Source organism: Sporobolomyces koalae (genome assembly GCF_050403365.1).
Source record: "Sporobolomyces koalae JCM15063 DNA, S_koalae_JCM15063T_v1_ctg1, whole genome shotgun sequence".
In the NCBI taxonomy this organism is placed as follows: domain Eukaryota; kingdom Fungi; phylum Basidiomycota; class Microbotryomycetes; order Sporidiobolales; family Sporidiobolaceae; genus Sporobolomyces; species Sporobolomyces koalae.
The window spans coordinates 496512-524488 of NW_027481770.1; the positions used below are offsets into that span (position 1 = coordinate 496512).

Below are 27977 nucleotides of genomic sequence, written 5' to 3' on the forward strand. Positions count from 1 at the left end.
CAACCCTGAGAAAAAGCGTGAGAGACAAGTGACGGGGAGAAACAGTTCCGACTGCGGTAGATAGGGTACATGAAAAAGATATATGCGTCGTTCGAGAGCAGAGAAGCGTGCGAGTGGTGGAAGTGCCTAGCAGTACGCGGGTGCGAGTTTGACCGCTTCCTCGTACTTGGGCGGTGCGCACAACCAGGCGCCTTCTGGACCTTCACCTTCGGCGCTTCGGACGTCTTCGCCACGTTCCTCACGTTGTTCGCGCTCTTGACGACGAGATGCGCTCTCGGCTTCGGAGCGGTCCTGCGCGAAGCACGCCAGTCCAGGCTCGGCAACCGACCCGATCGTGATTGGGATGAACAGCTCGCGCAGCTTGCCCGGGAACGGGAGCGACGATGCTCGCGTCTCTGCCGAGTGCCGCGAGCGCGCCGAAGGAACGTGGAACGGGTTCGAGGTCGAAGCGCCAGAGTACGCCGACGTGCTCGGCGCGGTCGGTCGAGTGAACGTGTTGGGCTGGGGGAGCTCGAGGTCTGGTGACTCCTCGCCGAGAGCTGACAGCGTCTCTCGAAGCTGAGGAGAAGCGAATCCCACCTCGACCGAGAGGAAGAAGCGCGAAGAGACGTGCACGTGCTTCGAGTATTCCTTGGAGATGGGCGGTCGGTTACGGAACGAGGGAGAGAACCAGCTGCACTCGCCATGCGTGAGCGTGGGCGTCGAGGTCGGTTCGAGGTCGAGCGCGGTCGAGTAGCCGTGATTCCAACCCATGCCATTAGCTCCCATGAGCGGCAGAGCGATGTCGTTGATCACGACCTCGGCTTTCTGGGTAGGGTCGGCTCCCGGGCGAGAAGAGTACGGTACCCAACCCCAACGACTCACGATCTCCTCCTCCTCCTTGCACCACGGCTCGACGATCACTTCCTCGGGGTAGCCCATGGCAGCGAGAGATACACCAGTGCCGAGACCCCACTCGTCTTCGATCGCGCTGGCAAGCGACATGGACGTCGACTCGCGCACGTACGTTTTGCGCACGATCGCGAGGCGAATGTAGAGATCGGTCGGTTCGAGAGGACGATCGACGATGCGCAGAGATACGGGAATGGAAGCATGTGACCCTGGCGAGAAGTGCGAGGTGGGGAGCGAAGGGTAGACGATGTGATAGCCGGTCTCGTTTTGTCGCGGAGAAGAGGAGAACGAGAGGGATTTCATGAGGGACGCGAAAACGCCCTTCTTGTGGTCGTGAGTGAGGACAGGGAGCTCGGGTGCGGGCGAGGGCAGCGTTGAAGGCAGGACATGGAAAGGGATCGAGAAAACCTTGAGTCGGCGGGGAGTCCCGTTTGCGCTCTGCATCGTCGAGAAGAGGGCGATCGACATCGTGTAAGAGATGCGGAATTGTGCGCATTCAAACGAAGGTGGTCTAGGATCAGATGGCAGAGGGTCAGTCTCGCGAACCGGTGGCGAGTCAGAGAATGAATGCAACCCACAATCGGTCAGAGTTTGGGACCTTCATGCTCAGCGGTAGGACGTAAGTACCCGGAGGCAGCCTTGTCTCGCTATCCTCGACGTCGTCGACTAGGCCAGCGCGCTGAGCAGCCGCTTTCCGAGCGTTGTCCGCGTCGCGTTTCCAGATCTTGAGGCCACTCGAGAGGTCAATGCAGAAATCGGCAATCATCCTCTTGCTCTTGACCGAGCCGTCGGCGTCGAGCGTCTCGCACATCCCGGTCACACCGAGGTGCATGCCGCCGAGCGACGAGAACGCGAGCCCGTTGGCCGAGGTAATGCGCAGGCGAGGAGAGAACGAGATGCGCTGCGAGGGAAAGAATGCTGGCGGAAGCGTCTGCTCCGCGTCGTCTTGTGGGACCGACGCCGACGAAGGCGAAGGCGAGTTGCCCGACGTGAAGAGGAGTTTCAACGAGAACTCTGCACCGGCCCACGGGTCACTCGAGCTCGGGACAGGAGTCTGAGTGATTGCGCGCGTGACACTCGGTTTCGGGGGTGTCGGCGGCGGCGAGACCGGAGCGATCGGCGCGCGGGAAGTCGACGCGACGGGCCGTTGCAGCGAAGGAGGCGGCAGACAGAACGAGCCCGCAGAAGAAGACGGGGTCATCGCGCACGACGATGGCTCGTTCCATCGGTTGTATGCGTCCTCGCCGTCCTCGTTGTCGTCGTCGTCGTCACTCGCGTAGGAAGAACTGGGCGAAGGAGGGCACTCGGCGCGTTCAGCCCAGGGTTCAATTGAGCGTGGTCGTGCGATGGCTGCAGCAGCGATTTCGGCCATGCTGAAGGGCTTGCGAGGGCTGGGAGGCTGAGGCGCGTCGGTCAACATGTGTGCTGGATCGAGATGCGAAGCTGAAGTCGAGCTCGCAGGTGCGGCTGAAGGCGACCAGGACTGGTGCAGGTTGAGAGGGGAGATGGCAGGAGGCGCAGGACGGCTTCTTGCAGAAGACATGCTTCGAGAGGTATGTGAGGTATGTGAGGAGAAAAGAAAGGGGATGGACAAGCAAGTCGCGGTCGCGAACTTCTACTGCGACGCCTCAACAAACCAGCGACGCGTCGCGACGTCAAAATCTCACTGCAGGTCGTGCATCGTTACCCTGATTCCTGGTGGTTCGCGCTGGTCGGTCCTCTGCGACATGGCCTACGTACGCCAAAGATGATACCGCGTCTGCTCTGTTACTGCCGCGATCTGCAACACGCGTGATTGATGGTGAGGCGCGTGTACGCGAATATCAACAAGACGCGTAATCAAGAGTCGCACTGCGGTACCTGCGACAGGCGCCGAACGCTACTGTCGAGTGTTTGTTGTCACTACAGTGAGCTGAGCTGAGCTGAGCTGAATTGTGTCCATGTCGAGCCGCGTGATCATGGGACACTTCGGCTGTGACTTTGGGGACGCCAACGCGAATGTTCTATTCTTCCAAGTCCTTTAGCCCAGTGCGCCGGCTGTCCTCACCTGAACAAGCTACTGGGGGAGCCTGTCGTCAAATGAGGGTCCGCGCGCGACAGCGCTTGAGAAGGTCCGCTTAGACCCGGTAGATCTACAGTGAGAGCCTTTCACCCGCTTCCAGTCCACCAACCCGGGATATCGGGACGTACGGCTCCAGGGTACGCGACTGCCGTCAAGGCTCGACCATGAGACTCTGTGAGCTCCGTTTGCTGAACAGCCAGCTGCAAGTGCCAATACTGTGCTGTCTCTGTTGCTGGTTGATTGGATGGGCTTCTCGTTGAGCTCTTCTCGCCATTTTGTCGGCATGCATGCCAGCAGCGTACAGCCGCAAGGTCGTCCGCTCCCACCGAGATCCATGCCAAGAGGGTCCCGCATCGAAGGACAGAAGAAGGAAGCGCAGACAGCAATCGGGCAGGAATTGGTCTAGACTGCTGCGAGACGTCGAGCCGGTTCCACAGTGGGACAAGCTCGTTGCAATCGACCTAATAACGAGAGCCTACATATTTGACGAAATCAGGAAGAATAGGAATATTAGGAAGGCGGGTTGCAATGTGGGAATGCCACCTTGCTTTTTCCGGCAGCTCTCCCGCCTTTCGCTAAACACGATGTTCGAACTTGCCCACTCGCCCGCTTCGGCTTGTCTCAGACCAAGGTTGAATAGAGTCTACTCGCTCATGGTCTGCTCGCTGTTACTCTCCCTCTCCGATCTGTGCTGGCTTGCGATTCGACCACCAGCTCCGAATCTTGCTTTGCTTTGTCGTCGCCTCTGCAGCACCTGAGATCGACGCTCCTGATCTGAAATCACTCAGTTGCAAGCTCGCCTCATCGCCCACCGCGCCTCAAGCGTGTAAGCCTTCATCAATCCGAGACTGACGACATGATCGCTTGCTGACCATGACACTTTGCTGCTCAGGTTTCCCATGAATACTGGAGCGATCATGACATCGCCAGGTCAGCATCGCAGACGAGTCTCAATGCCCTCGACCCCGCCCGAGACTCCCCTCGATGGCTACTTTGACAAGAAGCAAACCATGCCCCCTCCCGTGGATTCGACGCACATTCAGATCTACCCCGATTCGCCTCCAATCACTCCGGAACGTCTCCCTGCGGAATCCCAATCAGCTACGCGCGAGTCGCGAGCTGAGGGCAAACGCAGGGATAGCGACAAGACTCTTCTCCCAACCCATGGAGCGAGGAAGCCCAGCATTGCCTACGCTCACCACAGGAGGACTTCGACGGCGACAATCATCCGTCTGGCTGTCGCTCGCCAAGGATTCGTACTCACTCCATCAAAGGTTGCGGCGCTCTTCCTCATCGCCTTTTCGGCTGTGTACCTTGCTTCTTTCCTGCCCGGTCCACTCGCCGCAGTTTTCCACGGCTCGACACGACCACCAAAGGTTGGCAAGACAACGGCACCATCCTACTATTCTCCTCCAGCCGTCCCGTTGAACAACAAGCCCCATCAACGCACGATGCCGATTGGCGAGACCGCACAGCGACGCGCATGGGAGGACTCGTTCCCTCACCGCATTCCGCCTCAGCAGCATGTCGTACCGGTTCACTCTGATTCCGACAATGCAGCTCGGAGCTTCCATGGCGACATCTACCGCGCACACCCAGAACTTCTCATCAGCCATACCGGAACGCAGGCTCGGCGTCGACCTATGCGGTTCGGCAGACCCAACGCAGTCGAGGAGGGCAAGTCGAGTTTGCCCGCGAATGCAGATCATCGCACGAGCTCGAATGGTGACAGCTCATTCGACGAGGCAGCTCGTTCTCCTCGTCAAGCGGCGGTCCCTGCCGAGCGACAAGCGCAGATGAACCGTTTGAAGAAGATGTCGGCAGCTCAACAAGCCGATGCTAAGGTTGGACATGGTGTTGCTTCCGGTGCATCCGACACTCTGGACGAGCGGATACACGTCGAAGGAGGACAGGGCTCGAAGCGAAAAGTCAAGAACCTCGGCGGTACGGGTGGACGACACGGAACGGGTGCCTCCAAGCTTGAACCTGTCGATGACGAGCTCGAACAAGAGTCTCGAGGGCGGAATCAAGTTCGGACTGTTGACGATTGGGCCGAGCTCGAAGATGGGAAAGCAGTCTAGAGGGATGGGTATGTGCATAAGCCATTAGTGAATCATAGATCTTGGAAAGCACCTGTTGTTTTATGTGATCAATTTGAATGTGTCCTCGAAACTTCTGGCACCTAAGTGAACCTCGAGCGATAAGTGCGGAATTCTCGCGAAACGCTCAGAGGAGCGATACTTGAAGGCACCGCTTTTACCTCTTAATTCGACCAGCACTCGTCAACGAACCGTCCAGAAGCACTTTGGTCCCGTCAGAGATACACAGAGGTCGCCCAGTCGTCCGACTCGTGTGCACAGTCGCCGAGAGTTACCCCTCCTCTGGTCGCACTCGGCTCCCGTCATCGACATGTCGCTTCGCACGCAGCAGCGCAAAGCGTACTTTCGCGACCCGACCAAGGAGGTGAGTACCTCTCGGTGCTCTGGGATCATGAACCGAGACATCGCTGACGCGAGACGCTTGATCTGTTCATCTCTCAGGATCTCTTTCGTGAAGCATTCGGCCTGCCTGATGACGAGAACCCTCTCGGCGAGGTGCATGCAGTTCTGATCCTCTCTGGTCAGGATGAAGCATTCGTAGGTCAAGCCATTCATTTCCCATCGCTATCTCTCGAGAGCTGCGCCTCTCCCGAGCCCCCTGTCGCTGACGCTCTCCCGACTCGCTCGCTTGGCAGTCCGGCAAGTTGTACCTGTCGACCTCGTTCATCACCTTCACGTCGCTTGACCGGCGTTCCTGCCGGCTCACGTTGCCCCTCGCAACCGTGAGACGGGTTGAGAAGCTCGCACCGGGTCAAGAGGGCACCGAGTTTGGCGCATTCGCTTTGGCTTTGACCCTCTTTCACGGTCTCCGAATCGTGAGTTCTCGTCCTTGGATGTTGCCGAAGATGCTGATGTAATCCCCGTCACGGTATAGGTTGTCCAACTCAATTCGCTACGACCGACGAATGACCAGTTCTGCGCCAACCTGCGGATCCGCCTCAAGGCGTCTCTACCCATGATGAAGTCGCTCAAGCCTTTCTCCCACACGTTCTTCTCGGAATGGTACCTGTCGCCAGACTACGAACGAGACGACTCTCGAGAGAAAGACAGCGGCCCGAAAGTCGGCGAGTTGATCTCGTTCGAAGAGAAAGGCAAGGGAAGAGATCTCGATGCCGATGAACCCTGGACGACGCGATCTGGGACAGAAGGAGGCTTCCATACCGGACTGTCGGTCTCCCGTTGCTGCTTCCTCTGCATCGAACTCGAACCGTACTGATTCCGATCTCCTCCCTCGTGCAGGGGAATCCTGTTCAAATATCCTGGAGATCCACGCAAGCTGAGAGAGAAGAGCAAGATGAAGCTGTGGCGAGACTATCTCACGAGTGCGTTGCGACCATCCTCTATCCCCCTCGTGTCCGACCTGGCGCTGACATTCTCGGCGCAGATTACGGCCGCAACCTGACTCTCGTACGGTATCCTTCTTTCACGCGACTCGTGCTCGTTGGTCTACCGAACCGGCTGCGGGGCGAAGTGTGGGAGTTGGCATGTGGCTCCATGTTTCTGCGATTGCATAATCCGGGCGTGTACGAGCAGATCCTCACGGACAACGCAGGCCGACGAAGTGCCAGCACGGACGATATCGAGAAGGATCTGCACCGCTCGCGAGTCTTCCCTTTTTTTCCCTTTCGTCAGCAAGCTGCTGCTACTGATCACGCATGTCGGAGATGACAGATTGCCCGAATATCCGGCATATCAAGACGCGAGGGGCATAGATGCTATGAGGCGCGTCTTGACTGCATATGCGTGGAGCAATCCGACGCTCGGGTACTGCCAGGTCGGTTCCGCTTTTCGTTTCTCGCCGGAATACGTTTTCTGACAAGATCCACGCTGGAACCGCTCAGGCAATGAACTTGATCGTTGCATCTTTCCTCATCTACATGTCGGAAGAACAATGCTTCTGGTGTCTGTCAATCTTGTGTGACCGTATGCTGCCTGGCTACTACAGGTTAGTTGCTGTGGCAGGTTCTCCACCATCGCGCAACCGCTCATACCTAGTTCGCTTTACTGTCTAGTCCATCGATGTACGGCACAGTTCTCGATCAGCGCGTCTTTGAGCACCTCGTACAACGGTGCCTTCCAACCATTCACGAACATTTCGTTCGAGCCGACATCCAGCTGTCTGTTGCGAGCCTGCCGTGGTTCCTCTCGCTTTACATCTCATCGATGCCTATGGTTTTTGCTTTCCGGATCATCGATTGCTTCTTCCTCATTGGTCCCAAAGTCCTGTTCCAAGTCGGGTGAGTGAACACCTTATTATGACGCTGACGAGCGGTATTTCCTCGCTAAATTTCGTATCACAGCCTCGGCATCCTCAAGCTCAACGCGAAGGAGTTACTCGAGACAACAGACGATGGCGCCTTTATCAAGTGCGTCGATCTAGTCGAGCCTGAAAGACTTGCCCCTTGGCTGACTTCTTTTGTCTTCTACCATATTTCGCAGTGTACTGAAAGCTTACTTCCTGACGCTCGGAGATTCTGCATACCCCGATTCCCCGGACTCGCGTCAACGCAGTGTAACCAAATTCCAGGAACTTTGTAAGTCGAACACGCTTTGCTATCAACAACGCATCCGCCAACAGCACCCTCTTCTGCACAGTTGTCGTCGCCTTCAGAGAGTTCTCGAACATCACGGACGACACGATTGCGAGCGAAAGGAAACGGTTCCGGGCCGAGGTGGTCGTGTCGATCGAAACATTTGCCAAACGTACCGCAATTCGGAACCTTCACAGCACGGGGCGCTTGAACAAAGAGCAACTCGCACTCGCATACGATCATTTCCAGCTCGCCGTCTTGCGACAGAAGGAGCGGACGAGAGCCCCTCCGACAAACTTGACTGGATTGCGAAGTCGGACGTCCTCGACTGCGACACGGGGAAGAGAGTCTACCGCCTCGTCTTCCACCAAGACGGGACAAGACGACAAGCCCGAAAAGGAGGACAAGCCCGAAGATCGTATCGATCGAGCTGGTTTCGGCACCTTTATGGCGGACGTCGCAACTTGGGCGCGAGATGAGCGAATCGTCAAGAACGGACTTTTGGAGCACATCGATCGTCAGCCAGCCGATCATCAATTCATCGACCGCATTTTCGCAAGCTGGGACAAGTCACTTGCAGGGGCCCTCTCGTTTCAGGTGAGCCTGCGCTTCTCTCTGCATCAGCCGCCTGCGATTGGGCTGATCCGCTTTATCGATTGCCAGGACATCGTCACTGGCCTCGACAGTGTTCTCTTCAACGATTTGATGACGAATCTGACTTGGTTATTCTCCATTCATGATGCGGATCGCGACGGCTACCTGACGAAAGACGAAATTCTCCAAGTTTCAGAAGTTCTGCTCGTGAGTCGATCTGTTTCGTTTGGGAAAACGTTGCGATGTTTACGAAAGTATAACGATATCAGTTCATTTTCCGGAACGAGCCTGGCGACCGCTACCTCGGCAGCGTGTCGAATCTGATTCAAAACCTCTTCGAATATGCCGAAACCACGAAACCTGTTATTCCAGACGAAGGCGATTCGGCATCGTCTGATCCGACCGAGAACCCGAACCGCCCTTTCCTTTCTCTCGCGACCTTCCGAATGTGTATCCTGGCCGATGCCTTGCTCGAAGATTTTTTCGAGTCCGATCTGACCGCAAGTTGGCGATTGGAGGTGCTCGTGCCGGAGGACAAGCCGAAACCGCAGACTATTGCAGGTGGCTGGTGGTCTTCGATTGTGAGTGCCGTCACTACGGACGAGAACAAGGTATGTCTCTTTCTCTTCTGTCGGTTTGGACCGCGCTGATCATGCCGGAAGATCGTAGGAGCGCTTCAATCGCCTCGCAGACGAAGTTGGCAAACGCTTGGATATCCAAACTGTCGAACAACGTGCGCATCACCCTCGCTCCAGTGCTCCTGGCAGTCGGGGACTGACTGACTCATTGTATTGTGTACAGGACCGAGTATCGGAAAACTCGATGCCGCTTCAGCCGCCATCGAGCCTACTGCTCGGGACCAGCTGTTCTCGACCACACATCGCAAGAAGCCGACACCGAGTGGGACAGGCGCTGCTGCTTCGAGCGCTGTGGACTCTGTCAATCCGTTGTCCGCAGCAGCGATGCGAATTCCCGCATACCCAACTCAAGAAAATCCTTGGGCTGATGGAACTTCTTCGTCTTCGTCGCCCTCGGCGGGTGCTCCAGCGGGAACTGGATCGCTCGACATCGATGTGCAAGCTCTCGCACAACAGGCTATGCAACGTCCGCAATTCACGATCGACGAGGCTACAGAGGGAGAGGGTGACGAGTTTGCTGGAGAAGGGGAGGATGGCCTGTTGGGACAAGTCGACGCGATGCTTCAAGCCGACGAAAACGCAGGCAAGAGTGAGTGAACCTGCGGTCCGGTATCTGCAACATGGTCATGCTGACCAGAGTCACTTTCCACGAAATAGCTACCTCGGCTAGTACATTATTGTAGACGAAGTGGTTCCCCTCGTGGTCTTGAGGGTTTGTTGTATCGATCACACTCGTTGCAGTCGCACACACATGTTTTACCACCATATCGAGGTAAATTGAGCATTCCTTTCCGCAGACGCGAGGCCCGAGGACCATACCAATACTGTCCCAGAGCTCATCGCCGGAGCATGGGAGTGTATTGGCTTGACTACGTCGTGCCAGATAGGCAGAGTCGGCCATGGTGATCTTTATCTGGTGGAGGAGCGCTGAGCTACGTCGAACCCTCGGGCCTCAGATCCCTCACAATCAGTGCAAATCTATCTCGTTATGTTCGGTGCTAGTGCTTGGCGGTCTGCACCAGACTCCCTGTCAATCGCCCGGTACTTGGAGGTTCCAAGCGAGCAGCTCGCCCCAGCTCGACACATTTGATTGAACCCACCTCATTCGCCAACATTCTCCGGAAAGTAAGGGACCGATACTAGCAGCTGCTTTCTGAGGTGCCACTGGCCAGGCTAGATAGATTATGACATTGCAGAACACCAGACTGGACGAAAGGCAGATCCAGAGCTCGATCGAAGCCTGCCGTTCTGCCTCGGCGACACCCCTTCCAGACTATTCAGGTCGTGTGGACTTGAGGTCGCAGATCTCGCAACACCGTTGCGGCGGGATTCCCGTCGAGCGAGCAAGGCCTCGGGAACTCAGAGTAATCGTGCACGAACCCGTCCGCTGTATCAGGCACCATCAGCGGTGATCTCAATAGTTCAAGTATTCTGTTTCAGGACCTCACGCTGCCTCTCGATGACGACGATCAAAAGAGTCGAATGCGAGGCGATCGGCGCAGACAGGTTTGAGGCCTACTTGTTCTGTCGATCGGGAGAGCGACCTTGCGTTGACTCTCCCGCGTATCAGGGCATCGAAGTTGACAGTTAGTCGTAGCAGAGTACAATGTACGGATCGGGGCATGCAAAGATGCATCATGCATGGTGTAAGCTAGGTCAAAATCGTCAAGCTCGCGCTTTTCACGCTCTCGCTCTCCTCACGAGTTCAGCGCGCGACATCGTGACACCGGGTCGATAGATTCTCTTGACTCAGGCTTCGAGTCCCGAGGGTTATTCCGACGGACTCGACGAGCAATAGGCCACGGGAAAGTAGGTCTGACCAATCGTGGAATCCGACGCTCGAACACTTCGATCCAATCCGTCTTTTCATCGCTTGGTTCGACACGTTAGAGGGCGAGCTGCCTTTCAATAACCGAATATAACAGCGTCCACAGCGTGGCTCATGGCCGAGGGGAGTCCACGGTCCCGACAAGACACAAGAAGGACGATCAGGAGAGGGACGGGATCAAACTCGAGGTTCGAATGCTTCCTGATCGATTGGATCCGGTCGAAGATTTCCCTACTCTCCTCTCTTCGCCAGCGCCTCGGGAGCACGAGAGTCGGGTCATGAGAGACGATCGTCCAGGTCCGAATTGTCGGATGATGAAAGAGCACGAGCGTGAGTCTTACGATGCGACGATTGGAGCACGCGTCTCAAAACCCGAGAGTCAGACCTTCCGACCGTCGAAGATGAGAAGACGCCTGATCGAACGCCGCAGAGGGAAGCGAGAAGAACTCTGAGCTTTCCTCGATTTGGGGCAGTTTCCGACCATCGTCTCGATCTGCCTCATTGTCTCGGATCCACAGCGCTGCGGTGTCCCACAATCCCCCTGGGGAAGCTATCGGGTTCAGTGGTACATGTTGAATAGCGAGCCGTGATCGATCTCGGCTTGGCGTGTTCCGAGATCGCGGCGCCTTCGCTGCAGTGTCGCAGATCTCGGAGGCAAGCAGAATCGCGACTTTGGCGAATAGTCCGGAAAATGTGAGAGAGGCCAACAATGTACAAACTCGCCCGTTCTCGGACCATTCGTCCCTCTCGAGATCGCGTTTGGGAAATGCTGGTTCGGGTAGTAGTTTTGCAATCGACAAATGAAGTTGTCGGGGGTATCTTACTGTCCACCACCACGTGCTCCTCTTGGTGCTCCTCGACCTGCACCCCCTCGTCCTCCACCTCGTCCACCTCGGTCACCTCCTCCTCCACGACCTGTCGCGGGCGAGTCAAGAACGTGTCAGCGACTCCAAAGGGGGGATAGAAATAACAGTGCACGAGAATCCGAAATCGTACCTCGACCCGACCCTCTTGCCATTCCTCCTCCGTTACCTCGACCTCCCCGACCTCCTCCTCCACCTGAATTGTTACCTCGCCTCCGTTGTTCCTCTTCTTGCTCTTTGACCTGATCGACGAGGTTCTCTGCCACTCGGATGTACTTGATCGTGCTACCCCTCACGTATGTTTCAGACAACTTCCAAAACCTCTCTCCATCCTGTCGAAAAGAGAGTGGTAGCATGTGTCAGCTCGGCGGTTTGTAGTGAATCGTGTGTAACATCTTTCGACTCACTGCCGAGGTTTGGTACACTTCTTTCAAGGTGAGGTTCATGAAGTTGTCACATCCTACCAAGTGTCCGTTGAACGTTTCTCCATTCTTCAACTCGACAAGCTAGTTTTGCGCACAATCGACGTGTATCAGTGGTTGGCGCTCTGTGCGTGTGAGAGAGACCCAAGTTGAGAGATGATGATGATGATGAGTGACTGACCATCGGTTTCGCCTGAGCGGCGTGCAGGAGCGCTAATGGCAGCTGCAAGGAGAAGATACAAGTCAGCTACGCTATCCTGCATTCTGATACGTCAGACTCACCATGATGTTGGGCGCGCGCGTGGGGTGGAGAGATGAGGAAACCACCTCGCGCTCTCTCTCTCGCCTGGGCATTCTCTCGACACAAGACGCAAACCAGACCCAAGGGAACATAGTACGCTGATTCTAACTCGGCGGGAGGGTAGCATTCTATAGTATTACTGTTACAGCGTTACCAATCTCCTCGGTTCGCTCGCGACCTCTTTTCGGCTTCCTGACTCCGCTTCAACATTTGCGCCTGCTGCTCGAGTCTGTCAAGGAAAGCAAGCTGAAATGAGTTCCTGAAAGACGCAAGAGTATACCAGATTTGTGTGTCTCTTGCGTACCTTGCTTGCTTTGCCTCGAGTCCATCCTTGCCAGCCATTCCCAACACGCCAGCGATCAATTCGACCGTACGGGGAGAGTCGTCGTTTGCCGGGATCGCATACGTGACTACACGAGGGTCGAGGTCCGTGTCGATGATGCCAATCGTGGGGATCTCGTTCGCGGTGGCCTCTCGCAAGGCGTGGCGGTTCAGGGTCGGCGACAGGAGGACGAGGAGGTCAGGTTTGAACGACATTGGCGTCGCGCGAGGAGGGGTGCGAGCCGCGTCGGACGAGGACGACGGTGGTGGTTGCGGGATCTCGGCCCAACCAAACACCTCCTTCGCGTTCGAGATGGTACCCGGGAGCCACTTGGTGACGCCGTACCCGTTCTCGCCGAGTCGTTTGCTGTTCTCCCACACGGCCTTGTCGGTCCCTTTGAGGCTGCCGACAAACACGACCTTGCCGTCCCGTTCGACGACGCCCTTGACGACCTGAGCCGCCCGCCGCAGTGCGGGCAGGGTCTGGCGCAGGTCGATGTAACTCACGCCGGCGCGCGTGCCGTACACGTGAGGGAGCGAAGCACGGTGAGTCGTCGCGGGCGAGTGACCGAGGTGTGCACCCGCCGCGAGCAGGTTCGAGGTGGTGAGCGCGACGGGCGACGGCGGGCGGTGTACATCGTGGTGGGGCTGGTACGTCGTGTCGCGATTCTGGGTCGATCCGAGTCGCGAGAAGACGTCGGCTACGAGGCGAGGTCGAACCAGGCAAAGTGCACGTGAGCGGGACAGAGCGAGACGAGAGAGAGACTTGAGGAAAAAGGTCAAGGCGGCGTACCCGTGTGCCGCTGTGCGCGACGCTGTTGCACCTTGTCGAGCATGTGGGCGTACTGTTCATCGTGCCTCTGCTGCCTTGCAGAAGGAGCCGACGCTGCGGCGGGCGGGAGGGTCGAGGCAGGTGCAGCGGAAGATGCAGCGGAACTCGCCGTCGCGACTGACCGCGAGTGCTGAGCTGCGCGCCGGACGACACTCGCTGCGACGGTGGGTCGAGACATGGTTCCAAGGAGGTCGCACTCGGGCGGGGTTGTAGCGAGAGGCGAGTCGCTGGACGGGTTCACCGCAAGATCGCCTTCGCTCTCTCCATCCACCCCCGCCCGTCTCGCGCACTCGAAGCACCGCACCTGACCCACCCACCGCTCGCTCGACTGTCCCTCTCGCATTCGAATACACCGAGTCCACCCCGCCAGCCCGCGCAGTCCGACGTTTGAGAGTCCCGAGTGTCATCTCTCGCGATGAGCCAACCCACCTGGCAGAACGACCCTCTGCACCCGATCGCCATCCTGCGTGAGTGATCCTCGCAGCCGCTTTCAACTTACGCGCGATCTCGCAGCGAAGCGACAGCCAAGACGCCCCCCACTGACCGTGTTGTCCTCGCATCCCTCCGCGTTTCGCGCTTGCACTCGCTCCAGTCGACGAGCTGCGCGCCGAGGATGTCACCCTCCGGTTAAACGCCGTCCACCGCATCTCGACCATCTGTCTCGCACTCGGACCCGAACGCACTCGCTCCGAACTCGTGCCCTTCCTGCAAGAGTCGCTCGACGATGACGACGAGATCCTCCTCGCTCTCGCTGAAGAGCTCGCCGCGCCCTTTGTCGACTACCTCGGCGGACCCGAACACGGCCACCTCGTCCTCCCGATCCTCGAGCACCTCACCGGGGTCGAGGAGACCCTCGTGCGCGACAAGGCTGCCGAGTCGGCCAACGCCGTGTGCTCCCTCCTCGCGTCCGAGCAGGTCGAGCAGCACTACCTCCCGATGCTCAAGCGTCTCGCGGCCGGCGAGTGGTTCACGTCGCGCACGTCCGCGACCGCCATGTTCGCCTCGGCGTACCCAAAAGCAGGACCCCCGAGCCAGGACGACATGCTCCGCATGTTCACCAAGCTGTGCGACGACGACACTCCGATGGTCCGCCGCGCCGCCGCAAAGGAACTCGGCGCGTTCTCCAAGACGCTCGCGCACGACTCGCTCCTGTCTGACCTCCTCCCCGCGTTCCGCAAGCTCTCGACCGACGACCAGGACTCGGTTCGGCTGCTCACCGTCGACGCCCTGATCGCGATCGCCGAAGCTCTCGACGACGACGAGTGCAAGAACTACCTTGGCGGCACGATGAAGAACTTGGTCAGCGATCGAAGCTGGCGCGTGCGGTACATGGTCGGAGACCACTTTGTCAAACTCGCCAAGGCCGCCGGCCAGGATATTGTCCGGGAAGAACTCGTGACGGCCTACGTCGCTTTGCTCAAGGACAACGAGGCAGAGGTCCGCACCGCCGCTGCGGGACAGATTCCAGGTACGCAGCCCTGCTCGCGTCACACCTCGCTCGAGGTCCCGCTGATCAGTGCTCGGTCGCAACAGGATTTTCCGAGCTCGTCGACCGGGAAGTGATCCTGGCACGTCTCATGCCTTGCATCCGGGATCTCTCGACCGATTCGTCGCAGCACGTGCGCGCTGCCCTCGGAAGCCAGATCTCGGGACTCGCCCCCCAACTCGGCAAGGACGCCACCATCGAACATCTCCTACCCCTCTTCCTCCAGCTGCTCAAGGATGAATTCCCCGAAGTCCGGCTCAACATCATCTCGAAACTCGAAGTCGTCAACGGAGGTGAGCGCCTCTCCCGTCGTATGCTATGCCACCAGGCTTGATCGCTGATTATTCCTACGCCCTTTTGTGCGTCTAGTGATTGGCATCGAGCTCTTGTCCAAGGCGCTCCTCCCGGCGATCGTGGAACTCGCAGAAGACAAGCAGTGGCGCGTGCGACAAGCCATCATCGAATACATTCCCCTGCTCGCGAAGCAGCTCGGCGTGCAGTTTTTTGACGATCAGCTTGCGAACCTGTGCATGGGCTGGCTCGGCGACCCGGTGTTCTCGATCCGAGAAGCCGCAACGATCAACCTGAGGAAATTGACAGAGGTGTTCGGCGTCGAGTGGGCGAAAGAGACCATCATCCCCAAGGTGATGGAAATGGGTCACAACGTGAACTACCTGTTCAGGATGACCACTGTCTTTGCCATCACCGTCAGTTTTGAAACTTTTTCCTTCTGGTCGACAACTTCTGCATCGGATTCTCTCTCTGACACGTTCTCTGTTGACAGACGATGGCACCTGCTCTCGATGTCGACTCTATCCAAACTTCCGTCCTGCCAACAATCATCTCGCTCTCGGCCGACCGGATCCCAAACATTCGTTTCAATGTTGCGAAAGCGTTCGAGGTGCTCTCGACTTCGCTCGGGGGTCAACCTGGAGGATCTCAACTCGTGCAGTCTGAACTCCTGCCTGCCGTGGAGAAACTGCGACAAGATTCGGACGCCGATGTACGGTTCTTTGCCGAGAAGGCAGCACAGACAGCGGAACAAGTCGTTCGAGGGGAAGGGAACCCAACAGCGGGAGAGTCTGAATCGGCAGGTCCCGAGGAAGTCGTCATGACGGACGCATGAAGCGACGCTTCACGACTTTTACGATTTGGAAATTTGTTACTAGAGAATCAAAGATGATGAGGTGGTGGTTCCCTCGATACATTCGAATCAGAGTAGAGCGTTGCCTGCACCGTTCAGATCTCTCATCCTCTCCTATCCCTCGAACAGAAAAAATTCACAGTAGTTTTGCAGTACTATCAAGCCCTTCTTACCTTTTCTCTCTTTCTCTCACAAATTCTCCCACGTCGAACGTTTCTTGTACTGCTGTTCTCTCTGTCTCTCTCTTCTCTTTCTCCTCGGTAACGCAGTTGATCCTCTGCCCATCGTTTCCTTCGCGTCGTTGTCCTTTTCCCTCTCGTCTTCCGGAACTTTTTTCGACTTCTCGTCTCCCTTTCCTTCCTTTATTCCTTCCCCTTTTTGCTTGCCCCCGCTCATAGTTTCTTTTCTTTCTGTGATTATTCCCAAACGAACCAAGAGTCCTCTTTCCTTCTCTCTCGATTTCTCCCTTACTCCCCTTACCCCCGAAGCTCTCCAATTTGCAAAAGAATACGAATCTCTCGAATTTTCATATACTGTCCTCCGAACGAAAGCCTGTGACTCGTTCCATTCGAGTCAAGGATAGCAGCTCTCTACATTTTTTTTTCGCAATCCGAGGTCACTCCCTTTCTTCTCCTCCTCGTCCTGCTTCCATCGCCCTTGTCTCAAAAGGATATGTAATGGAAACGGGTTGCAGCAGCGAATCGAATTGGTGGACATCGAAGAAGGATTTCGATAAGCAAAGAAGCAAAGTAGTGAAAAAAGTAAGGAAGGCATTCAAAGCGAAAGACGAAAAAGAAGGGGGGAGAAATCAGAGAAGAAGATAATGACGGGAAATGAAAAGTCTAGAAGGGTCTGCCCTTATCTCCAGACAGGTGGTTGAGAAGGAGAATCTTTCTTGGTTGTACCGAGCGCACTTGCGATTGATTTTCCACCAAGCGTGAGACTCGAACCACTATTGTTACCAGAACCAGTTTGGTTCGAAGCTCGTCTCGCCGCGATCCTCGCTGCACTCTTTTGTCCAAACGTAGTCGCGACGGGAGCGGTCGGAAGGATTCCAGATGCTGCCGCGAGTCCCTGCGAAGATGAACTCCCGGGGAAATTCGACAGTCGTCGACTCGCAGCTCCGCCTCCAATCAGGTTCGACAGCAGTTTGCGAGGCGATTTGCGAGTCGACGAAGGGATCGCGTTCGCGGGCTTGGCCGAGTTCGTACTGGAAGTAGCAGGGATCGCAGCAGGACCCGAGACGATCCGACCTGCTTTCCGGGCGTGGAGACCATTTGATCCCGCGGACGCACTCGAGATGGAAGTGTTGGCATCGATGGCGGGTAGGCCCGCAAAGGACGGACGACGAGTGGTTTTCGCGGACCGCAAAGGTCCGATGTTGGAGATCCGACGCGCGACTCGACGTCCTGGCGAGAGAGCTTCTTCGGCCGGTGCCATCGTGACATCGAGTGACGATTCAGCTGGTTTAGTAGTCGCAACGATGGGCGCTACGAGACCCGTTGATCCTGGCGCCATCGAGAACGAGCTTTCTGTTGCGGCGAGAGAAGTGTTGGCGAGATCGAGGAACGGCGATCTCGAGACGACGGAATCGGTAGTCGTCGACTGCGAGGACGAATCTTGAGGCAAGAAAGAGAACGGAGCCGAAGGATCGGACGTAACGGGTGGCCGGGCGGTGCGTAATGCCGAAGTGATCGAGGATGAACGCGCTTTGGCCGCCATCATCTCGGCAGCGAGGGCAGAGTCGCTGGACGAGGCGTGTGTAGAGCTCGAGGTCCACATCTGGGACGTCGGTGGCGTGATTGTAAGGGCGGGGAAGGCGGTAGTTGAAGAATCAGGAGTATTGTATTTGACGTCCTCGAGCTCCCAACCGTCCCCAGTCTCGTCTCGCCACTGCACGCCCTTTGCCTTCTTGGGACTCTGTGCTGCTCGACGCGCGGCATGAAAGGACGCGTCCTTGCGGGGGCTTCGACGAGCCCGCAGCGGAGAGAGAGGGCCAGACGGAGCCGATCCAATCCCAACGGCCGATTGTCGAGCGACCTTGCCCCATACGTCTTCAGCGACGAGCGGTGATCGCGAGGCCGAATCTCGCTTCATACCCGCAATGATCGGTGTCGAGATTGAAGAGACTCCTCCGGGAAGACCAGGCTCAGCATCGCCCGAGAAGAGCGAAAACGCAGTTTGATTCGCCTGCTCGATCCCTTTTGCGAGCCGGGCCAGCGCACGAGTAGCGTCCGGATTGCTGAGTCGGCTCGATTCGAGCGCGCTTCCAATCTTGCTGCTAGCCTCGAGCATCTTCCGCATTGCTTGAGTCTGGACCCGGAATCCTCGCCGGCTACCTTCTTCGCGGGCTTCGGCGACGAAAGCATCGAGTCGACTGTCGAATTGCTTGGCTTCGCAGGCGAAAAGGGCAGTAGCGGAAGGGCGGTTAGCTCGAAGGCTGGCTTGAGCGGATGATAAAGTACGGGTGAATGCGTCCATTGCGGTCAAGTCTTGCGCGATCATGCTGCGGAGCGTGTTGACCCTCGACTTGAACTGGTTGACGAGCTCATGACTTTCCTGCTGGAGAAGCGAAGTAGTTGCGAGAGCAGCAGCTGTAGAAGCGCCGCCGGGACTGCCACCCTCGAGAGCTGACAATGCGGTTGACTGCCACTGCAGTAGAATCGACACGGCCTGATCGACCATTTCTTTCTCCGCGGCCGCTCCCGCCGATGCCATTTTCAACAACCTGCCCGTCTCCCACGCCGAGTGCACCTTGGCCACGGCCTGTCGCACGGCGCTCTCGTCCTCCTCCCTGTCATTTCTCGCCGAGCTGACCTGCTGTGCCGAGAGCTGGGATTTGAGACGCTCGATCTCCTGGCTTTGGCGCATGATCTGCTGGCAGTATTGCGCGACATGACGGTCGACCGAGATGACGTTGCGAATCGCCTTCGTCTTGATCTCCTTCGCTCGGTTCGCGTACTGGAGAGTGTTGTGAGTTTCGTCGTAGTGAGAGCTCGAGGGCGAGACGCAGACGATCATGACGGTTTTGCAGTTGCCTCCGAGACTTTGCTTGAGGAGTCGAGTAAGCTTCGAGTCTCGGTAAGGTACGTGACCACGCTTGCGAGGGTCGCATAGCGCGTTGATGCAGTTGCCGAGGGCAAGCAATGATCGATTGATGTTGGCGCCCTCGGTCAACCGCTCGCCTCGATTCTTGGTGTTACTCGCTCGCTCGGAACCGGCGAGATCGATGACGGACAAGCACGCTGAAGTTGTCGAGTCGGTAAGCCCTTCAGCTCGTGGCTTCTGGGTGACAGTGACGCGGAGCACGGCGTGAGAGCGTGACGAGGTTGCATTCGCCTCGGTATAGTTGACCGTCCGGTTCCCGTTCCCGAGCGTGATCCATTCGACGACATCCTGAGCGCAGGTCGGTTCTTTCGCGCTAAGCTTTGCCGGAGTGGCCGTTCCGTCCGGTGCGTCGCGCAATTGCAGGACGCCCGACTCTGGTGCGAGGAGGTCCCGGATTGTTTCGTTGTAGACCTCGAGGTACGATACGGAGAGCGAGAAATCGACTTCGTCAGACTTGGCGCCAATACGGGCAAAGAGGTCCTTCATGATCAGGAAGACAATGCCCGGTCGCGTGGGAGAACCCGAAATGGTGTGCGTCTTGCCGCATCCCGTAGCCTACACGCGGATCGACCTTGGAGTGAGTTACATTCTCACGAGGATAAGTGTACCGTAGAGGGGCCAAACGCACGCCGTATGCAAACACAGTCGAATGGAACCCGTCCATGACATGGCCGACGAGCTCCTTTGCGCTGCCCTCGTACACCTCTTCTTGTCCGCAGTGGTCGTCAAACACGCGATCAAAGCAGAACCTGATGTCCTTGACCTTTTTGCCTTGCAGCGGGAGGTTGTTCTTTTGGAAGGTCGCGACGACGTTCGAGTCGGGAGGATCGAACACCAAGATGCGCTCATCGAGTACTTTGAGAATCTTGCGGTGCTGCGACGGGACGCCTAGTCTCTGAGCTTGTGACTGTACGGGCGCGGCACTTGAGGACGAGCTTGGGTCGGAGAGGAAGAGGGTCGGGGCGGGTTCCGAGGTTGTGTTGATCAGCGCGCGTTCCTTCTCGGAGAAGGGCCGCACGCGCACTATGACGGGACCAAGTCAGTCCTACTGACTCGCGTAAGATGGTTGGAGTACGAGCATGCGTACCTGCGACCGAGATGGACGACGCCATGTCGATGTTGATTGATCAGGCGGGCCGAATCGCGCCTCGCGCTCGAAGAATCCCGGTCGGGTAAAGCGGGTGTGCCGATCAGCTAAACTGTTCTGCTGTCCTGGGGAGCGGCGCCAAGATCGAGTTCCGACAGGTGCAACTAGTTGAATGATGAAAGAAACGCGCGACGATGTTTGAGCCGTCACTTACAGGACCCCTCGAAAAGCTTGATGCAATCCTCTCGCTTGTGACTATACGACACATATCTACAGCTAATGTGAGGCCCCTCGTACAATCGAAAGCTCGTCCTGAGACGTGAGATGGCTGCCTGCTCAATCTTTGTTTGCATTGCCGCACGTGCCCGATGGCCAATAGCCTCCCAGCTAGTGAGAGTCGCGCACGAATGCTGTCGTTGGACACGACTGTGCACTGTCGACCCTGCGGCGCCCAGCGAACATCTAGAGCCTAGGCGCATATCGCGCAAAATTGACCTTCCGCATTCGATCATGAATTCACGCGTTAAAGTACTGTTGCCGTTCGGCGGCAGCATCGTCGTGCGCCCGGTGATCGACGGCTCAACTCCTTCTCTACTTTCGATCTCGCTCAATCTCACGCTTATCAGCCTCGACATCGAGCTCGTGGCGCCAACCGCTGCCTGCCGCAGCACAACGCGAAACTCGCCGCTGAATTCGTGTCCCGACTGGACAACATCGGCTCCTTTGCTTCAAGTTCCTCACGAACCCGAAGTCCCACCTTTACGGCCGTCTGCAAGCGCACCTCTCGCACCTCGCTCAACTGAGCTTGTCGACCATGAGTTTGGCTCGAGCGGCCCCACCTCGTTTACAGCGAGGACCGTCGTTCTGGGAGCGCACGAAACAGAGCGTGGGTGCATGGGACAGCTCGTACATGGTCGGTGTCAAAGTCAACAAGCAAACCGCGAGGTCCCCTGGGGTCGAGGCGTTCTACCCCGCTTCGCTCGATGTCGAATCCATCAAAGCGGCACGCATTCTCAAGACATTCGTGTGGACCTCGCCCGAGTACAAGATCCCGCCCGCTGCCTTACGAGCAGCAGCTGGACTCGCAATTCTGACCGTGTTCCGCACCGGCTCTCTCTTTGCGGCGGTCGTCGGAAGCGGCGTGATCCTCTCTCGTCTGCCTGATGGATGTGAGTCGACTATCGAGCACAGCTGTTGCGTCATACGTTTCGTTGTCCTGACTTGGCTGTGGCATCTCGTAGCTTGGTCTTCCCCATCGGGCCTCTTGCTGAAGAAGCTCGGGCCCGGTTTCGTAGGAGGCGGCGATGTGCGCGTCCGCTCTGCCTTCTCGGCGAAAGCAAGTGCTGAACTCATTGTACTATCTAGGTCTACGAAGTCGTGCTGCTCCTTCGTGACGAAGTAGCGGTCGACTTGTTCTCTCAGCCGTGCATCTCGCTGGGCGTCGACATCAACACTGCGCCCGGGCCCCGGGAAGACGACTACGAGGAGGCCGAAGCTCTGTCTAGTCCGAAAGTATGGTCTTATGTCCACAGTCGAGCCTTGCACGGCAGTGCGCAAGTCGACGGGACCGTGCTGATCGAGAGATCGGATGAGAATGCGTCAGTTTCGCGTCCACAGCCCTGGATTCCCGCTTCCACGGCCTGACTTTTTCCCGAAAATTTGATTGCAGGTCAAGCTATGGGCGGGCACTAACAGCAGAAGAAATTCTGAATGGAGCGATTCGACCCGAGTACTGGTCCGAGGGTTTGCACCAGGTGATCCTCGCAGGTCAAGGTACGTGAAGCTGTCTGATCCGCATCTGTCAGTATGCCAACCGAGTTTCTTCTTGTAGACCTCGAGTACGATCCCGAACGAGTCCCTCAGGGACCCTCAGCGCGCGACCCTTCTCCTTCTCCTTCGCCCACGCTCGAAATCGCTCCGAGCGAATCGCCTCTTCCCGCCTTTACGCCTCCAGTCTCACCCGATCCCTCGATCATGTCGAACCTCTCACGATCATCAAATCGTCGATTGCCAAAGGAAGACCTGTCAGAAGAGGACTTGTTGGCCAAACGCGAGTTGGAAGAAGCGATGAGGTCGTTTGGCATCGAGGATCCAACGGTCAATGAGCGGTCGAGGTCGCAAGATCCGCTACTCGTCGTCGAACCCTTGGCAGACGATTCTTTCGACTTTGACACGAGCACAAGCACGCCGGGATTGACTAGGTCGAGGAGCAGTCGGGCTAGCTCAACCTCATCTGGACCTGCGAGTGTCCATTCCGTCAGTAACCGAGGCGAGGAAGAACAGTCTTCAGTTGCTCCAGATGTCGAGGGCGCCGAAGCCAAACCCTGCTCGGAAGAGGAAGCACCGTCGGGGCCGATCACCCGGCCCAGCACGCCCTCAAAACCGCCGATACCGCCTCGCCGGACGCCTCGCATTCCTGCGCCGGCAAGTCCAATGATTGGAGAGGCGATTGCGCAATCGCACGATGAGGACGGCGTTCAGGAGGGTGAGGGCAAGTTCGCAGTCGAACAAGATAGCGATGCGGATGCGGCAGAAGCGCGGTCAGAGCCCTCATCCGAGGCGCAACCCGAGAGTACAGCTCCAGAAGATCACCATCAGTAACCTCAGAACTCGTCTGAACTCCATCGGTATACCCATAGATCTTCCCTTTTCTACCTTTTATTGCCCATCTCTCTCGCTTCTCTTTCTCTCTCTCTCGCCACACGACCTATTGTTGTTACAGGCTGTCTTGTCGTGTGTTGCAATAGTTGCAGATATGTCGCCTTCCAACGGACGGAGCCTAGAGTAAAAGTGGTCCGAGGTCCCGTCTTTTGAGAATGCTTCCTTTCTCCCCTGGCTGATGCGGCTAACACGTCCTCCGAGTCTGGACCGGTTGAGAGGCCCAGAAGTAGACTCGAAGGCACACCCGGTGAGCGCGGCGCTAGGGTGGTAAAAACTTGAGGAAACAAGCAGCACGCCGCCGAAATGTCGTTCACTTTCGCTCTCACGTGAGACACTCCCGAGCGAATTTCTCGAAAGCCTTTTGCGCAACTCTCTGTAAATCGTTCAGGACCTGTACAATATACAGCTCATTACCTGACTACAGACGTCCCAATATCCCCGAGCAAAACCTCACGTGACATCGGCCGAATTCGAAACGATAACGATCTTTCGCGCTTACATAACCCAAGTGACCGACACTTCCATGCCATCGTTATGGCGAGCACAACGCGTGATGGCAGGACGCGCCGTCGATCCGCTCCGCGCGATGTTTGCTGCCGGAGCGATGTCTTCCTGCGCTTCACTCCACCGCTTTCTATCGTTCTCCGACGAAAGCAGCTCAGAGACGCGCAAACCATGACGATGACGACCTAGTTTCTGGAGCGAGGGAATATCGGATAGTCGGATCTGAGTCGGTGGTTCCCTTTGTTCTCCATAATGATCAATGATGTTGCCGAGCCGAACGCGCTTGCGGTCGCGAGATAGACAGGACATTGCAACGCTTGCGAGTCTGATCCTGCAACCTTGAAGCCCTGCTTCACCAAAAGGTCATAGTCCTGGCAAGGATCCCGGAAGCCTTCTCGAAGGAACTCTAGTTCCGTTTTGCCGTGAGTTCCTGCTCCCCTCGAGATTCTGCGCGGCGATTCTCTTGTCGCGACTGACGGTCGAAGATGACCCCTCCCAATGTCGCCTTGTCGTCCAGTTTCCGTCACTTCGTCGTCACTTAGGCTCTATAGGAAGGGTGCGCGAGCGCGACGTCGGAACCCCCTTTGCGAGCCCGTGCGACGATATTCAGAACATGCCACGACCCTCTTCCGACCGCTCCTCGACTTCGTCTGCCGGATCGCCCTCGCTATCACTCTCGAGCTTCCCGCTCACTCCGAGTTCGAGTCAGGCGACTGAACCGCCTTCGCCCAAGCGCAGAGCGTCTGGCTTCGTCTTCTGTCCAACTTCGAGCCTACCGGCGCACCCGGTCACCGACTTTGCGTCCCTGTCAGCATTCGCATCCTCGTCCCCACCCGCGAGCAAGCGCCTCTCGCCTCGACCCTCATTCGAGAGCGATCCGCCTGAGCCCCATTCATTCAACTTTAGCGCCACTCGCGCCCCGAGCAGCCCAAAGGCGAAGAAAACTATCTCTCATTACTCTGAGTACTCGCGTGCGCCAGAATCGTCCTTCATGTTGGCAACTGTCGTCGACGCAGCGGAAGAGGAGACCTGTCCGATCTGCCTCGAGTTGCTGTCGCTCAAACTCGCAGGGGAAAAGGCAGATGTCGTTCCCGTCTGCGGACACCGTCTCCGTGAGTGGACTCACTGGGCGTGCGACTCGATTTGAATCGGAGACTGACTAACCAGGGAACAAGCGTAGATCACTCGTGCTTCGAGGCGGTCTACGGCGATGTCGCGCGCGCGAAAACCAAGACGAGCGGATCGCTCGGTCTGTGCGGCGTCTGTCGAAGGGACATGAAAATTGGAGACGGGAGCGACGCGCCAGGAAAGAGGAATAGTAAGTCTGGGCCACTTTCGTGTAGCAGTTTCATTGCTAGCGTTGCTGACACACCTCGTAACAATGTCCAGAATTCGCAAAGCTGAGCGGCCTTCCTGCACCAGCGACCGAAGGTCCAGCGGTGATCAAATTACGATCTCGATCGCGTGGAACGCTCGACGTTGACCCTGAGCAGGAGGACGACGAGATCGTTTCTTCCTTTCGTTCGCTTTCAACCGGGATCTCGTCTTCGACGCTCAGTCGACAGAGCTATGGAAGTGGGAGCTCGAGCACGACCACAATGTCGAACCGACGAGGCAGTGCAGATACGTCAAATGGTACTGGAAACCCACAATTGGACCTGGTCAAACCGATCATCACAGTCCGGTCCGAACATCCCAGCGTTGAACGAACTACAGACGGCGACAGAAAGCAGTACCTCACTTGCATGGTATCGATCGAGATACCATCACGCTGGCCATTCAGTCCACCGATGCCCGAGCTCTCTCCCTTTGACGATTCCCAAAGCACGTCCCTCCCTCCACCATCGTCGTCGCTCCTCGCCCGCTCTCCCTCGTCGATCAGATCCGCTCCGCGATCCGCTTCACCGACGCCATCGTCGGTATATTCTGGATATGCCTGCGGCCCTACAAGTCCGGCGTCGCCATCCAAGTTCGCTCAAGTATTTGACGACCTGCATAAACGAATGGCCGACTGGAAGGGTCACAGTCCTTACGAATTTGGACAACTGAGATTGTACGATCGCATCAATGTTCGCAAGGACGCTGCGAGCCGCGAATTTCTCGTCTATGTAAGCTTACCTTCATCTGCGAACCTATGCACTGGGCCAGGAACTGTTGGCTGATCTTTGACAACAGCTTTTTGAAGAGGCGATTCTCTGCGTTGCAGACGACAAGCGCAAGGTCAACGACAAACCCGCCGACTCTTTCAACGGCATGTCGGACAGGCTACGTCTGAAAGGCCGTGTCTACGTCCGACACATTCGAAACGTTGTCGACAGCTCAAAAGACGGTGATCTTTCTCTCACAATCGCAATGAGCGACGATGCAGTGGCCGAATTCGTCATGCTCTTCCAAGAAAGGAACAGCCTTGAGCTGTGGAAAGCACAAATCGAGTCTCTTCTCCGTGGCAATGATCGACCCTCACCACCATCCGTCGTCAATACTCGCAAGCTTTCGACACCTGGCGACTCTAGCAGTGATTCGAGCTCGGGGCCTTCTTTCGTGCCATCTACAAGCGACCACACGGGACTGAGCGGCTACAGCAGGACAACCAACTCGACGAGCCTCGCTCCACTCTCCGAAAGCATTCAGGAGGACCACTGCGACCATTTCGGACGCTTTGTTCAGCAGCACCAGCAGAGTCAGCCTGGATACGCTTCTTCATCCCTGGTCACCTCTCCATCTTCGCGATCGATCCCGCTTCCACCGACGCCCGTTCACGCAAACGCACCTCGACAATTCACGTCTCTCGACCTGATGCTGATTCTCTCGGTTCCTAGCTCGGGGCCAACATCGCTCAAGATTGGCATCCTACGCAATTCGCTCGAGTTCGTCACAGCTCATGTCGGGCCGCGCACTCGGATCAGTCTCGTGTTGTATACAGCGGGAGAAGGCCCCCGAGGAGTTCTTCGCAAGACGCCCTTCCTCGCAGTCGGCAAACCCGAAAGTAAGGCGAGGCTCGAGCAGGCCATCGCCGAAATCGGTAATGAAGGTGGTGCATCAGCGTCTATGGTCAATCATCACGAGGAGAGGGTCAACGTCGTCACGGCGTGCAATGTCGCTCTCGACATTGTGCTGCAGCGCAAGGTAAGATCTCCTGTTCGTATCCGCAGTCACGTCATTTCTGATATCGTTCGTCCATGTCTAGGCCAAATCCGCACTAACAGGCATGGTGCTCCTGAACGACGGAAGAGATGGAGCGCAGAAGCAACAGATGGACCTGGTCATGGCACGCGCCGAAGCTGCCAAGTGAGCCCGAACCCTCTTACCTTTGCATGCCTCTTTACTCACACCTGTTCTCCGTACATAGCGTTCCCATCCATACGCTCGGCTATGGCAAGTCCCATGACCCTTCCTCGTTATGGCTCCTTTCCAATCATACTGGAGGATCGTACACTTTTGTCAAGGATTTCTGTCAGTTCTCCGTTCCTTTTTTGCATCAAAGTAGCCTACAATTTACTGACCCATGGACGTCCCCCTCAAGACGACCTCCGAGATGCGCTCGCGGGCTGTGTGGGCGGCATTTTGTCGGTTGCCGCAACCAACCTGCGACTACACATCAATGTCCCCGAGAAGCGCTGGTTCAAGATCCGCAAGGTCTCGGGAACGCCTGGTGCGATCGTATCGAGCAGTGGTACCGATGTCGACATTGAGATCGGCGAGCTCGGATTCGGACAAAGGAAGGATCTCATCGTCGAAGTCGAAATGTCGCTTGCAGGCTACGGCGACAACCACAATCAACGGTCGGGACAGTCGGAGTCTCAGGGATTTTCGGCTACCGACGCGTTCTTCCTTGCGAAAGCCGGGATTAACCCGTCCACTCTCGATGATTACAACCCAACCAACCTCTATGACGACGAATACGACTCTATGCCAGACGAAGTTCCTCTTTTCGAGGTGAGTAATCCGAGGCCGAAACCCTAAAAACCATTGCTGATCATTCCGCTTTCAGGTCAATGCCGCCTATCGAGATCCTGCGGCAGCCAAGAGCGTCTCGAGGCTCAACCAGACCCCTTGTCTCCTTACAGTAACAGTCAACCCTCCATCGTCGAATCACCGCACCTTACCTCAAGCTCCCCCGTCCGCTCCTGAGATTGTGAAACGGCGCATGGAGCTACTCGTGAGCGACATGCTGTCGCGCGCACTTCTCCTCATGACTCGACGTAACGACGCGCAGGCCGGTCGGCTCCTCGAAGAGACGAAGCGGATCATCATGACGATCTCTCGATCGCTCGTGGTACCGCAAGTCCATCGAAGACCAAGCGCAGTTGCCGGAATCGATTGTGGTCGCAAATCGACGTCACACGTTGCTGCGACCGCGCAAGCGCACAGGACGCTCTCCGCACTCGCTCAAGATGTCGATGCGGTGCACGAGGCATGCCTCGACCGAGGATTGTTCGAAATCAACGCCCGGTACCAAGCAGCGCAGCAAGCGGTCGTGCTGCGGGACCAGCGAGCGTTCACGTCGAAATCCTTGACCGAGAAGCTGTACTGGACTGCCGATCACAGTTTGTGGATGGCGTCGCAGAGTCAGCAGTGGGTGAGCGCGACGTTGTGATTACGCTT

The 27977-nt window shown here is 57.0% G+C and overlaps 9 protein-coding genes across 9 annotated transcripts; 5 read left to right on the forward strand and 4 right to left on the reverse strand.

Moving 5' to 3' along the window:
* Nucleotides 1-126: 126 nt before the first annotated feature.
* Nucleotides 127-2434, reverse strand: JCM15063_003345 (uncharacterized protein; the record flags this gene model as incomplete). The annotated part of the gene is made up of 2 exons (XM_076675266.1): nucleotides 127-1402; nucleotides 1470-2434. 2 exons carry the CDS (start codon nucleotides 2432-2434, stop codon nucleotides 127-129), a joined length of 2241 nt encoding a protein of 746 aa, XP_076537350.1.
* Nucleotides 2435-3852: 1418 nt separating this feature from the next.
* Nucleotides 3853-5034, forward strand: JCM15063_003346 (uncharacterized protein; the record flags this gene model as incomplete). The annotated part of the gene is made up of 1 exon (XM_076675267.1): nucleotides 3853-5034. The coding sequence occupies one exon, from the start codon at nucleotides 3853-3855 to the stop codon at nucleotides 5032-5034; it is 1182 nt and encodes a 393-aa protein (XP_076537351.1).
* Nucleotides 5035-5362: 328 nt separating this feature from the next.
* Nucleotides 5363-9498, forward strand: JCM15063_003347 (uncharacterized protein; the record flags this gene model as incomplete). The annotated part of the gene is made up of 17 exons (XM_076675268.1): nucleotides 5363-5416; nucleotides 5494-5589; nucleotides 5688-5867; nucleotides 5927-6219; nucleotides 6292-6374; nucleotides 6437-6653; nucleotides 6724-6826; nucleotides 6894-6997; nucleotides 7065-7289; nucleotides 7353-7418; nucleotides 7492-7586; nucleotides 7648-8180; nucleotides 8247-8384; nucleotides 8447-8788; nucleotides 8847-8910; nucleotides 8979-9404; nucleotides 9473-9498. The coding sequence occupies 17 exons, from the start codon at nucleotides 5363-5365 to the stop codon at nucleotides 9496-9498; spliced, it is 3045 nt and encodes a 1014-aa protein (XP_076537352.1).
* Nucleotides 9499-11463: 1965 nt separating this feature from the next.
* On the reverse strand, nucleotides 11464-12213 carry JCM15063_003348 (U6 snRNA-associated Sm-like protein LSm4; the record flags this gene model as incomplete). Its single annotated transcript, XM_076675269.1, has 5 exons — nucleotides 11464-11558; nucleotides 11676-11838; nucleotides 11914-12012; nucleotides 12110-12151; nucleotides 12211-12213. The coding sequence occupies 5 exons, from the start codon at nucleotides 12211-12213 to the stop codon at nucleotides 11464-11466; spliced, it is 402 nt and encodes a 133-aa protein (XP_076537353.1).
* A 166-nt stretch (nucleotides 12214-12379) lies between these two features.
* Nucleotides 12380-13560, reverse strand: MRP4 (mitochondrial 37S ribosomal protein uS2m MRP4; the record flags this gene model as incomplete). Its single annotated transcript, XM_076675270.1, has 3 exons — nucleotides 12380-12458; nucleotides 12534-13251; nucleotides 13344-13560. The coding sequence occupies 3 exons, from the start codon at nucleotides 13558-13560 to the stop codon at nucleotides 12380-12382; spliced, it is 1014 nt and encodes a 337-aa protein (XP_076537354.1).
* A 237-nt stretch (nucleotides 13561-13797) lies between these two features.
* TPD3 (protein phosphatase 2A structural subunit TPD3) lies at nucleotides 13798-15994 on the forward strand (the record flags this gene model as incomplete). The annotated part of the gene is made up of 5 exons (XM_076675271.1): nucleotides 13798-13849; nucleotides 13975-14850; nucleotides 14916-15161; nucleotides 15238-15575; nucleotides 15653-15994. The coding sequence occupies 5 exons, from the start codon at nucleotides 13798-13800 to the stop codon at nucleotides 15992-15994; spliced, it is 1854 nt and encodes a 617-aa protein (XP_076537355.1).
* An 876-nt stretch (nucleotides 15995-16870) lies between these two features.
* Nucleotides 16871-20232, reverse strand: JCM15063_003351 (kinesin family protein; the record flags this gene model as incomplete). The annotated part of the gene is made up of 3 exons (XM_076675272.1): nucleotides 16871-19675; nucleotides 19749-20143; nucleotides 20208-20232. The coding sequence occupies 3 exons, from the start codon at nucleotides 20230-20232 to the stop codon at nucleotides 16871-16873; spliced, it is 3225 nt and encodes a 1074-aa protein (XP_076537356.1).
* A 789-nt stretch (nucleotides 20233-21021) lies between these two features.
* On the forward strand, nucleotides 21022-22808 carry JCM15063_003352 (uncharacterized protein; the record flags this gene model as incomplete). The annotated part of the gene is made up of 5 exons (XM_076675273.1): nucleotides 21022-21376; nucleotides 21449-21513; nucleotides 21573-21805; nucleotides 21877-21980; nucleotides 22039-22808. The coding sequence occupies 5 exons, from the start codon at nucleotides 21022-21024 to the stop codon at nucleotides 22806-22808; spliced, it is 1527 nt and encodes a 508-aa protein (XP_076537357.1).
* A 1177-nt stretch (nucleotides 22809-23985) lies between these two features.
* On the forward strand, nucleotides 23986-27969 carry JCM15063_003353 (VWA and PH domain-containing RING finger protein; the record flags this gene model as incomplete). The annotated part of the gene is made up of 8 exons (XM_076675274.1): nucleotides 23986-24484; nucleotides 24553-24690; nucleotides 24762-25480; nucleotides 25548-26498; nucleotides 26560-26660; nucleotides 26722-26825; nucleotides 26896-27308; nucleotides 27364-27969. 8 exons carry the CDS (start codon nucleotides 23986-23988, stop codon nucleotides 27967-27969), a joined length of 3531 nt encoding a protein of 1176 aa, XP_076537358.1.
* Nucleotides 27970-27977: the final 8 nt, after the last annotated feature.